General features: G+C 46.1%; 1 protein-coding gene across 2 annotated transcripts in view; it reads right to left on the minus strand.

Annotated features, from left to right (window-relative positions):
- The window catches only part of ARFGEF2 (ADP-ribosylation factor guanine nucleotide-exchange factor 2 (brefeldin A-inhibited)), an 84,631-nt gene extending 79,442 nt beyond the window's left edge, over nt 1-5,189 (minus strand). For both annotated transcript variants that reach the window (XM_005871457.2, XM_014543906.1), the window contains exon 1: nt 4,885-5,189. In XM_005871457.2, coding sequence (XP_005871519.1) covers nt 4,885-5,137 — 253 coding nt within the window. In that variant the 5' untranslated portion in view covers nt 5,138-5,189. The remainder of the gene's footprint in view (nt 1-4,884) is intronic.
- Nucleotides 5,190-12,738: the final 7,549 nt, after the last annotated feature.

Genomic DNA, 12,738 nt, shown 5'->3' on the forward strand with positions numbered 1-12,738 from the left:
TCTTCCTAATAGTGAGAATAGTTATTCTGAACACATCAAAATTAGAACATCATCATCATCATCATACGGAGGAAAAAGCAATTTACCATCAGATGGATGTATAAATGTTAAATGTTTCTTGCACATTAATATACAACTAAGAATTATGAATGTACTCCCTTAATTGGCTCCTTCCCAATGACATTTAAACAAATCTTTCATATCTTAAAAAAAAAAAAGACAAAAACAACAGAAAGAAAACTTCCCATGATCCATATCTCCTCCTCCCCTTCACACCACAGCCAAACTCTGGGAAAGAGTTGTCTGAGCTCACTATTTCCCTACCTCCCACTCATGCCTCAACCCACTCCAGTCTGGTTTCCACCTTCATCCTGCCATCAAGACAGCTCAAGCTAAGCTCTCCAAAGATCCACGTATCTCTAAATCCCATATATTTAACAGAGTAGAAAATCTACAAATTAATTTATCATTTATGTCAGGCTAGAGCTGTGTTGTATATAGCTGCTTCCCCATCTGGCTGTGCAGATGTGGGAAAGTTGCTCTCTGGGCCTTGGTTCCCCTTTCCCTACTGGACCCAAAGACAGACATCAATTACAGGTCACAACTCCAGAATTAATATGAGGGAGTTCACGGCCGATAAAGAGAGATGTCATAAATCAGAAGAACTTCATAACTCAAATGAAACTTATGGGAAACCAGCTCTTTACCCTCATTTACTTCTTCCCATTAGTCCATAAATTAAAGTAAACCAAAGACCTATGCAGTAAAACCCTGCAGGAAAAATAGTTGTGATCTTTTTCATTAGAGGCCTTTCAAACACATCCCAACTATAGAAAATATGGTCTCTTTACTTACTGAGTGGTTTACTTACAGAAACTTTATTAAAACTTCATTTGCACAGAAACATCATTGTAGTATAATAACTGTTTAAAGACTTCATATACAAGAACTTTTATATGGAGAAACAATACAGCATGGTAGTAATAGTTCTTGGGCTCTGGAGCCAGATTGCCTGTGTTCACACTCCAGCTCCATTGCTTACTGGCTGAGTTATGCTGGCCAACTTCTCTGGGCCTCAATGAGGATAACAGTAAGAACTAAACTGCATGTAAAGCTCATGGCACTGTGCCTGAAACCTAAGAAATGATCAGTACATGGTAGATATCATAGTTACTACATAACATGAGATGTTAAAAAGTCACTCAATTGGGTGTCTACATTAATGATAATTCAGGTTCATCAATTGTAATAAATGTACCACTCTGGTGAGAGATAGTGATAACGGGAAAGGCTATGCATGTGTGGGGCAGGGGCTATGTGAGAATTCTTCTCTGTACCTTTAATGAAATTTTGCTGTGAATCTAAAAACTACTCTAAAAAATAAATTCAATTTTTAAAAGTCATTTGAAAAACATATAGGTATGTTTACTATTGGCTTTACATATTCTTGATAATGACTAAGAATAATGACAACAATTATAGAACACTTAACCCTTACTTGGCCATTTGTGCATATTAAATGATTAAATAAGATATTGTATCTCTTATATATACGTAAAGTATTGTTAGAATTCCGTTAAAGTTTTTCAGATTTCCAGAGAAATTTTTCTATGCTCAATTTAAAAGCACTCAATTATCTTGTCAAGTCTGCAAACTCCATATAGTTCAAGAGCAGATGCCCTGGCCAGGTGGCTCAGTTGCGTTGGAGTGTCATCCCATATACTTAAAGGTTGTGGGTTCGAGTCCAAGTCAGGGTATATACCTAGGTTGCAGGTTCAATCCTGGTCAGGGCATGTAAGGAAGGCAACCGATTGATATTTCTCTCTCATTCTCTCTTCAAAATCAGTAAGCATATCCTAGAGTGAGGATTAAAAAGAAAAAAAAAGCAGCAATATAAGTTAAGGAGAGATCACGGGGAAAAACTGGCTCTTAAAAAAGACATGAAAGGGAGTTTTAGTGATATAATTATGTTACCCAACAGGGAGCTGAAAGGTTCAAGATTACTTATATGTCAAAAATTTGTTAACATGGTAAAGAGCCACAATGTCCTTGTGGTGATGAATACTCTCACTGGCTCTTCTGATTTCTCCAGATAAAGGCTGGAAGGACACAACCCCTACTTGGGAGTCTCTATCTATGCATTTGGCATTTAGTGGAGATGAATCAGTGAGATTACTCCAAACTTTTTCCATCTTGATCATCATTGTTTTTACAAGAGACAACCACCCCATCTTCATTGGATTTATTTAGCAATAAACAGTCTTTTTGTTATGTAATTAAATTCTTATTTATTGCATCTACAAACCAAATAAAGAAAAAGCCACTGCTGAATGAGGAACCAATGTAGGTTAATATACTACATTAAGCCAGAGCACTTATAGTTTCTCTGGTTTGTAGCTTAAAATAATAAACATAAGTAAGAGCAGCAAGCCTTTACAGAGCACCTACTACATGCCAAGTTCTTTGCACATGTCAACTAACTTTATAATAACCCTTTGAGGAAGGTCGATCTCTCCAAGATCACAAAGATAACAAGTGGAAGGCAGGGAAACGCAGGCAGTCTTGAGTCTGGAGCACACACTCCTAATCCCTATCCCGCAGCCCCTCTCCCCTCCCCTGACAAGCTACAATTGGACTCATATCACAGAGGCTGTTTCCTGTTAAGTGCTCTTCTCATTCAAGCATTTCGACTTTGAGTAGTCATTTAACGTTCCTCTTATCAAAAATTAATGATAATCCACACATGGTAACCTCTAAAATACTAGCTCCATTGCAACCCTTCTTATACACAGGCTCATTGTGGCTACTTTTACTGGAAAGAGGACTGTGTCTTGAGATGCAGAGTGACATCTCATTAGGCACTTTGCTGTATGTTTTCTACTGTTTATAAGTAAAACAGTCATTTTCTTTTTTATCAGCAACAACACACAATTACTCTCTTAAACAAGATGGCTGGTTCAACTCAACACTAAGCGTAGGTCTCCTGACTATAGCTCCTATTACTCAATTTTATGACGATGAGCCACTATGTCAACTTGCTATTCATTTAACCTATGGTCAAATTACTTCCTTTACAGGCTATTTCTTACAGTCACTACTAACACACTGAATGTGCATTCCACAATATGGGCTGGAAAAATCTGAACTTCTGAAGAAAGATATGATCCAAAAATGTCTAATAAGCTCTCAATGTTATGGCCCTTTATGATCCATTTTATAAGTAGGTTCCAAGAATGTGATATACAATTTGGTGAAAATTATATGTTGTTTTCTGAGGAAGGAGTGGAGACTTTTCTGCCAAATAACTATTTTGAATCGTGTGTGACAATACACTTAAAAGTAATAGTGAGAGGATAGAATCCAGGCAGATTTCCAAGTAGAGTTATAAGTACCAGGCCTTTTGGCCTAACTAACAAACTGCTTTGTAGTGCTTATCGAGCATTCCTGATAAAACGACATCCAACACGTAGCCTTGGTTTTTCTGAACAGAAAAGCGTTGCAAGTCTAAATCTCAGTAAATTCCTCCAAGATTATCTAAGCAACAACCTCTATGTCACTAGTTCTTGACCCTTGAGGGAGTCAGACCCTGATGGGAATCTGATGAAAGCCAGGGACCTTCTTCCCAGAGGAGTGCAAAGTTCACAAGCCCACTCCCAGGCCCCAAGAGAAGAATCTCAGCACTGTGCCTTGGACCAGATAAAGTGAGAACGGTGATGGCAATCTCAAACTCTGCAGAAAAGAAACCTTTCCACTTACGCAGTTTGCTGGGAAAAACAGGTCTTTTTACATATTCCAAACCAAAGGCATAGGGGCAGTGAGGCCGGATCTAGTCAACCGTATTGATCCTCACTGCCCGGAACGCTCTTCTCCCAAACTCCACAGGGATGCTCCCTGCCTTTCAGTATTCCGTTCAAATGTCACCCCTCAGAAAGGATTACTTTCTTGACACCTCATCAAAAGCATTCCTTTGTTATCACATCTCGCTCTTTTATTTTCACAAAAGTACTTATTAGTATTCAAAGGTGTCTCATTAATTTTCTTATTTACTTATTTTGTCTCCCCTATTAGAGTATAAGCTCCTAAAAGGGTAACTATCTTGTCTGACTCGTTCCCCACTGTATCCCCAGTGCCCATCACGGTGCTTGGTACACAGTGCGCATGTGACAAATATCTGTTGCTTTAAACTGAAAAATGGGATGTTGACGTTGGAATTAAGGTTTTAACTAGTTATGAGTCAGCGCCCTCTCCCTCTTTCCGTAACTAGGGGTCTATCCGATCAGTGTCTACTGTGTGCCAGGCACGGGTGCAGGTGCAGCGGATCCAGAAGCGAATATAACAGACGAGCACCCTTGTCCTCAGACCCTCCCCTGCAGTGGACCGCCCGGACCGGCTCGTCCACACCATACCTGGGAGACGCAGGAGAGCCCGCTCCATGCCCCCCGTGGAGGGGGATGGGGGAGCTCCCCAAATGGAAGGAAGACGGTCTCCAACCCGCACTTCCACAGCAAGCCTCCGGGTTCCCGAACCAGCCCTCCCCACCTGCCCGCTAGCACGGAGCCCCCACCAGGTGCAGAACCGACTCGAGGCAGGACTACAGTGAGCGGGTGAGGGGAGGAACCAGGAAACGGGACGCCGAGGCGAGTGCCCCAAGACTGGAGGCTGGAGAGCCTGCCGCGCCGGTCGCCACAACTTGCGGGGTGACCTTGGGCCAGTCCCGAGGCGCCAGAGCATCCGTCTCCCCCGAGGTCCTGCAGGAGGACGGCAGGGTGGGACTCGGGGTCGGGGGGAGGTGGAGCCCCGGAGGCCCGGCTGAGGGCGAGGGCGGTAACGGCCGACGCGGGGAGGCCGGCGCGGGGCCGGGCCGGGTCGGGGCGGCTCACCCACCGAGCGCCACCTGGCAGGCCCTGCGCAGCTGGGAGTGCTGGGGCCGCTTCACCTCCTTGTCGGCCAGGATCTTCTCCAGGGCCCGGGACACGAACATGCTCTTGGTCTGGCTCTCCTGCATGGCACCAGCCCGGCCGGGGCTGGGAGCCCCGCGGGCTGGCGGCACGAGCGAACGGGTGAACGAGGCCGCGGGCCCGGCGTCCCGGTCGGCACCCGCCGCGTCCGTCCGTGCCGCCCCGTCAGGAAGCGACATCGCGGCCCCACAGCGCCGCCATGTTGGAGCGCGTCACGTGACCACGTGACTGGCGGGGCCGCTGCGGCCGCCGCGCGTCCGTCGACCCCGTGACCCCGGCAAGGCGGGGCCTACGCTGGGAAGGGGCGGGGCCAATGGACGAGGAGGGGCGGGGCCAAGGTGGGGGTAGGCAGACAGGAAAAAAGAGGGTGGGGAGGCGAGTGGAAGTGGGCGAAGGCGGGTCGGGATCTCGAGGGCAGAAGAACGGAGGTGAAGGCAGGAGAGGCGGTGATGTGGGTGATAAAAAAGGAGGCGAGGAGACCGCGAGGCAGCGAGGACCGTGAGAGTGGAGTTAGGGGTAGGAGAGGAGATGGGAGGAGAGGAAGGAAGGGGGGAAAGTTAGGGAAAAAAGAGGATTGTCCAGAGACTGAGAGAGGTGATCAAGGGGCCAGAGGAGGAGGAGAGAGAGGCAGCCAGGGGAGTGGAAGAGGAGGAGAGGTGGTTAGAGATGCGGGGAGGTATGAAGGTAGGAGAAGCAGGGGGGAGGTGGAGATGGGGTGAGAGGAAGTGAAGGGGTGAAGGCAGGGAGGAGGTCGGGAGTGGAGAGCGTAGGAGAAGAGCAGAGAAGAAGGAAGAAAAGAGGAGATGAGAGGGATAAAGGGAAGAGGGGGAAGTTAGGACAAGGGCACAGGAATGAAAGGGAAAAAGAATGGTGTGGGAGGAGGTGAAGGGGAGGAGGTGAGAAAGGATGGAAAGAAAGCACGGTGGGTGATGGAGAGAGAAAAGGAAATGAAGGGGATGATGAGTGGACGGGAAGGAGAAGCGAAGGGAAGGTAGAGAGAGAAAGAGAGACAGGTATTCATGTGCACTCTCCAAACGGGATTTCTCCATGCTGTTGGCAAGACACACCCCTTCCGCACAAGCCTCCTGTCTGTGCAGCGGAGCTGACCCCTGGCATCTAGTATGGAGACCCTCTGTGCATCTAGTCCACCCCTGTGCACAGTGCGGCCAGGAAGGGCCACCCCAAGTGCATAGCCCTCTGGAGTGCATCCGTTTATTCTCATAACCTTGTGGTTCCTCCCCGTGCAGTACACCAGGGCAAGGGGGCTTGGGGTGATGTCTGACAGAAGCAGAAGCAGAGATTGCCAGTGTTACACAGCTGCAAATGAGTATAAGAAGACAGATACTCTGGCCCTAGGGCACCTTCCCCCCATCCCACGACCAGTGATATCACAACACCACTGGTGATGTCCCTTGGAGCCCTTTCTTTTACACTGCCATCCTCTCCCAAGTGGGGCCATGGTGCTTTGGGCTCATGCAAGAACATGTCTTTCTTGGAAACCGCAGAAACTTCCCATGCAGGCATATTCAAATGCTCAGGTCTCTGTTCAAACATCTCAGGGAGGCCCTCCCTGACCACCCTGTTCATTTATTTATTTTTAATTGATTTCAGAGAGGAAGGTAGAGGGAGAGAGAGATAGAAACATCAATGATGAGAGAGAATCATTGATCGGCTGCCTCCTGCACACCCCGCACTGGGGATCGAGCCCACAACCCAGGCATAATGCCCTTGACCGGAATTGAACCCACGACCTTTCAGTCCGCAGGCCGATGCTCTATCCACTGAGCCAAGCTGGCTAGGACCTGACCACCCTGTTTAAATAGCCACCTCTCCCCCTGGCCCCTGTGGCTCAGTTGTTTACTAAGCATCCTCCCATGCATGGCGAGGTCACTGGGTTCAATTTCCGGTCAGGGCACACGCTCAGGTTACAGACTGGATCCCCAGTCGGGGGCATGCTCAGGTTACAGACTCCATCCCCAGTGGGAGGCATGTAGGAGGCAGCTGAATGATGATGTTTCTCTCTTTCCCTCTCCCTTCCTTTCTAAAAAAAAATCAATAAAAGCATATATATTTTTAAAAAGTGCAAAGCCACATGAACTTAAAAAAATTAAAAAAAATAAAGTAGCCCCTCTTTCCCTACATGGTGTGTTCATTGCATTTTCTGATCTTTTTAACTTGTTGACTTGTTTGTGATCTGCCAGGTATAGGCCACAGAAGGGCAGACTGTACCCCCAGGGCCTGGTCCAGAGCCAGGTCGAATGTTTCATGGCCATGAATTCCATTGCTGTAAATGTGGCTTTATAGCTCTTCCTGTTAAAAAGTGGAGTCTGTTTCTTTACCCTCTTGGGGTGGCCTTGTGACTTGCCTTGACCAATAGATGTGATAGAAGTGAGGCTGTGTGTGGTCCAGAGCCTGGGCATCAAGAAGTCGTGGATGCTCAGGAAGCATCTGGAAGAAAGAGCACATGGAGAGAGAGGCCCAGCCATTGCAGCTGACCCACCCGCTGAATAAAGCAGCTTCAGTAAGCCTGGTGAAACCAGGAGAACTGCCCAGCCAACCCACAGAGTAGCAGAAAACAACAAATGATTGTTCTTTTAAGCCACTCCATTTTGGAGTAGTTTGTTACACAGCATGAGACACCCCTTAATCCTTACGTGTTGAATGAATGAGTGCTTGAATGTGTGAAACTCTCCGAGAAGTGCAGTGCAATCCCCTGAGTAACAGAAGTTTTGAGCCACCCCCCACAACAAGGTCAGGCTATGTCACTCTCTGCTGAAAACCCTACAGGACTCCCCAATGCCCTTGGAATTGAATCTAAGGGAAAGTTTCTCCTGCTAGCTGGAATTAGAACGTTCCTATGAAACCTTCCGTAAGCTGAAACGGCATAAGGCGAAGAAGCAATTACCATTAATGTATATGGGAAAGTTTTTGAGTGTTCCCAGATAACAGCGTTGTGCACCCATCAATCCGCTCAAGCTCTAGACTTGCCATTTTATCTATTACTGGATGCGGGCTAACGGAAACCACTTTGCTACTAGCAGAACCAGTAGTAACTTCGGCAGCTTTCAAGATTCTCCCTCTGTGTGTAAGTGGTATGAATGGTGAACACAGGCAAGTTCAATGCCTTTATTTCATTCACCACAATCAAAACACTTACGTATGTCCAGTTTTACTCTAAGCAGAACCCCCTTAGCTCTCTGAGGCTTTTCTGATACCTTAGGATACATCTTGGTGATGGATGCACGACATAAATGAGGGTGAAACACAGATGCTCACAGTCACAGTTCCAAGCCCTGGGGCTCGATGTGGAGCTGCTTGCTGCATGTGGACCCCGGAGGAGCTTGGTGGTGTCACTTTCACTGCTCAGGGTGTGCACTGCCTCTATAATGGCTCCCATTTTGCTTTTCGGATTTCCTTTGGTTAAGGAAAACAGGTACCAGTGTAGGTCTTTTGTAAAAGCCAAGCCGAGAGCGCAAACTTCTGAAAAGCGGGGGATACCTGTGTCTCACCTTGGCTGAATTCTCTGCCTGAACCTCTCTCTCCCCTTTTCTTCTCTTCCTCCCCAGGACTCTCCAGCCACACTGGATTCCCTTTTTGTTTCCATCAAGGGCTTGGCTGAAGCATCCCTGTTCCTCTCAATCAGTGCATCTCAATGAGGGCAGTGCGACCCCCGAGGGCATGTTGAAATTTTGTGGGGGGAGTAATTTTATTGTTATGATGAAGCGGGGAGCAAGAATGCTTGACAACATCCTGTAGAGAGCGGGACAATCCCAAATAGCAAAGATTTACACGTGTCTCACGTGGCTGGACTACACATCCCTGTAGGGGAGAAACCTGTTCAGAATGATCTAAACCTAGAACCTACATCTGCTTTACATATAAACACAAAGCACTTCCCATCCTGTTTTAATATGTATGGAATTTTCCAGGAATGCAACTATTACTGTAATTCAAGGGAAAACTGTTTTGTCTGGAACTGTTGTTCGCCATTTCAAAACCACATCACTGCCATTTATTCCAGCCACGGTATTTGAGTTGCCACCACAGCACCCTGGTAAGTCTGCTTTGTAGCTGTCACCATTCAAGGGATTCTCCTTTTAGGTTCCCGCATCAGGCTGCTTTATTGTATCCCTTAGACTCTAAGGCTTAGAGTAATTGTGTCTGAGCATTTATACATCATAATAAAATTTGCAAATTATACATTGCTTTCCTTTTGTTTCATCTTTGTTAGGTCATTATCTTTTTTAAAAAATTATGTGTGTAGGAAGATTTAATTGCCTATGAATTTCATTTTTGAATAGTTAATGGAGACCTAGTGGTTATAAAAAGGGGTGTGTGGTGTCTATTGGGGTTGGAAAGCCCTGCTGGCTGGCTCCTTCCCACCATTCTGTTCGAAGCTCAAGGTCACTGGCCAGGGAGGCTGTCACTAACTTCCCAGTCTTGTCACCCCTGCTCCCACGACTTGTTTCCACATCATCTTGATTTACTTCACTTGTTGCACTAAATTTAATTTGAAATGGTGGTGTGTGTGTATCTTTGTACTAGGTATCTTTTGCTGCATAAAAAAATTACCTGAACACTTTGTGGCTTGAAAGGAGACATTTATGATCTTATCCTTTCTATGGGTTAGGAATTTGGGAGCAGCTAGTTTGGTTCTGACTCAGGATCTCTCATGAAGTTGCAGTCAAGCTGTCAGCTGGGGCCAGGTCATCAGAAGGCTTGCCCGGAGCTGGAGGAGCTGCTCACAGGGTGGCTCCCGCACAGGGCTGTTGGTTGGAGATCCCAGTTCTTCACCCCCCTGTAAGGCTGCTGAGTGTCCCTGACGCAGCACCTCACTTTCCCCACAGTGAGTGACCCAAGAGAAAAAGAGAGAGAGCGATCATAGGAGGCCACAGTGATTTTTATGACCTAGTCTCTGAAGTGGCTTACCACACAGATGTGGTGCTGTTTTGGTGACTCAACCATGTCTGGCATAAATGGTGGTGATGTGGTTTTTTTTTTTTTTTTTAAATTAAATCTTTATTGTTCAGGTTACATTTGTTCCTCTTTTTTTCCCCCCCATAACTCCCCTCCTCCCAGTTCCCGCCCCACCCTCCGCCCTCACTCCCCACCCACTGTCCTCATCCATAGGTGCACGATTTTTGTCCAGTTTCTTCCCGCATCTCCCATTCCCCTTTCCCCGCCAAGAATAGTCAGTCCATTCCCTTTCTATGTCCCTGATTCATTATAATCACCAGTTCATTCTGTAAATCAGATTATTTATTCACTTGATTCTTAGATTCACTTGTTGATAGATGCATGTTTGTTGTTCACAATTTGTATCTTTACCGTTTTCTTCTTCCTCCTCTTAAAGGATACCTTTCAGCATTTCGTATAATACTGGTTTAGTGGTGATGAACTCCTTTAGCTTTTCCTTATCTGTGAAGCTCTTTATCTGACCTTCAATTCTGAATGATAGCTTTGCTGGATAAAGTATTCTTGGTTGTAGGTTCTTGGTATTCAGCACTTTGAATATTTCTTGCCATTCCCTTCTGGCCTGCAAAGTTTCTGTTGAGAAATCAGCTGACAGTCGTATGGGTATTCCCTTGTAGGTAATTGCGACTCTTTCTCTTGCTGCTTTTAAGATTCTCTCTTTGTCTTTTGCTCTTGGCATTTTAATTATGATGTGTCTTGGCGTGGTCCTCTTTGGATTCCTTTTGTTTGGGGTTCTCTGCGCTTCTTGGACCTGTAAATCCATTTCTTTCACCAGGTGGGGGAAGTTTTCTGCCATTATTTCTTCAAATAGGTTTTCAATTTCTTGCTCTCTCTCATCTTCTGGCACCCCTATTATTCTGATGTTGGTACGCTTGAAGCTGTCCCAGAGGCTCCTTACACTATCTTCGTATTTTCGGATTCTTTTTTCATTTTGCTTTTCCGGTTGGGTGTTTTTTGCTTCGCATTTCAGATCTTTGGCTTGATTCTTGCGCTCCTCTGGTCTGCTATTGGGTGTAATATTCTTTATTTCAGACCGTGTATGCTTAATTTCTAGTTGTTTCTTTATCATAGCATCGAGGGTCTCATTAGTTTTCGTGAGGCTCTCCAGAAGTTTATTGCAAGCCCTCAAAATTGCGTTTTTTAGCTCTATATCCTCCATTTCTGTCATGTTTTTTTGTCTCCGCATTTTTTATGCTTTCTTGGTGCACCCCCTAGTGCTCTTTGTGCGCAGTCTTGTTCTAGTTGAGCCTTGATTGTTGTAGTTAATACTAGAGGGATTTGACCACCAGGCCGACTGGCTGTGTGAATCAGCTGTGTCTGCCATGGAAAACTTCTGTCCTCTGGGGCGGTGCTAATCTAGCCTTTGCCTGAGGCGATCCGGCAAATGGCTCTGCGCAGGGCTTGGGCGGGGCGGGCTCAACAGGGCGGGCGGAGGGAGCGGTTATGGTGCCCTCAGTCCCGTTCCCAGAGGCTCTGCTTCTCAGAATCCCAGGAACCGCTGCAAACCTCGGAGAGAAAGCTGCCTTCCAACTGATGCCAGACACTCCCGCTTCTCCCGTTTGAGTCCGAGTCCCCAGCGATTCGCCCGTATCTGGAGCTCAGAGTCTGAGACTCCCCCCTGACCGAAAACGACAACCGCGCTCTCAGCCACCAGCCCGCTTTGCGCGCGCACCTCCGCACCTGAGTATTTTCCACACTGCGCCTCCTCTGAGCCTCGGTGTGCTGTTATTTTTCCTTCTAGTTGAAGAGTCTCTCCTCAGCCAGCCTTCCTGTGGTTCTGGGTGATGTCCGTTCCGTCTTTTAGTTGTATTTTTGAAGTGGTTGTTTGCGGCAGCAGTCTGCGGTGTTTACCTATGCCGCCATCTTGGTCTCTCCTCTGGTGATGTGGTTTTGAAATGGTGAACTTCCAGACAAAATACAGTTTTCCCTTGATTTACATACAATTGCTTTAGAAATGAATGACAAGTTCAGTCCACACTCAAGGAGAGAAGAATTAGGCTCCACCTTTTAAAGGAAAGGTCTGTTTTCACGTGAGTTTGTCCACTTGACATCTTGTTTTCTCCAGGTAGAATGTGCATCCATGAAGGTAGAGACGTTGTCTCATTCATAGTTCTATACCAAGAGCACATAGGAGGTTCTTAGTAACTGTTTATGGATGAATGAATGAAGGTGGCTGGATTGGGGTCCACATGATTTAATCCTTTAATCAGCAAGTTATTTGGGGGACAACTTGTGCATTTCTAAGGTAGGCACAATAATGGTTCCCAAAGATCTCCACATCTTAACCCCCGGAAACCTTAGAGGGCAAAGGGATTTTGTAGCTGCGAGTAAGGGTTTGGAAATGGGGAAATTATTCTAGATTATCCAGTAGGCTCAATGTAATCACAAGGATCCTTATCAGAGGGACACGGGAGGGTCAGGGTCAGGAGATGTGATGATGGAGCAGAGGTTGGAGTGATTGTGGGGCCACAAGCTGAGGAACACAGGCAGCCTCTAAAAGCTGGGAAAGGCAGAGAAATGGGTTCTCCCGTAGTGCCTCCACCAGAAACACGGCTTGATGCTTCCTACTTCCAAAACTGTGAGAGAATACATTTGTGTTGCTTTAAGCTACTACATTTATGGGAATTTGTTACGGCAGTTAAATTTGAATTTCAGGTAAACAATGAGTACTTTCTTTAGTCTAAGTATGTCTCATGTAATCATTGAGACAGAGTTATATTTTAAAAGTATTTGCTGCTTACCTGAAATAGAAATAATTGCAATTTAACTGAATATGTTGCATTTTTTTTATCCAGCGACCCCGCCC

The sequence above is a fragment of the Myotis brandtii genome, unplaced genomic scaffold, assembly GCF_000412655.1.
Source record: "Myotis brandtii unplaced genomic scaffold, ASM41265v1 scaffold342, whole genome shotgun sequence".
Classification (NCBI taxonomy): Eukaryota; Metazoa; Chordata; class Mammalia; order Chiroptera; family Vespertilionidae; genus Myotis; species Myotis brandtii.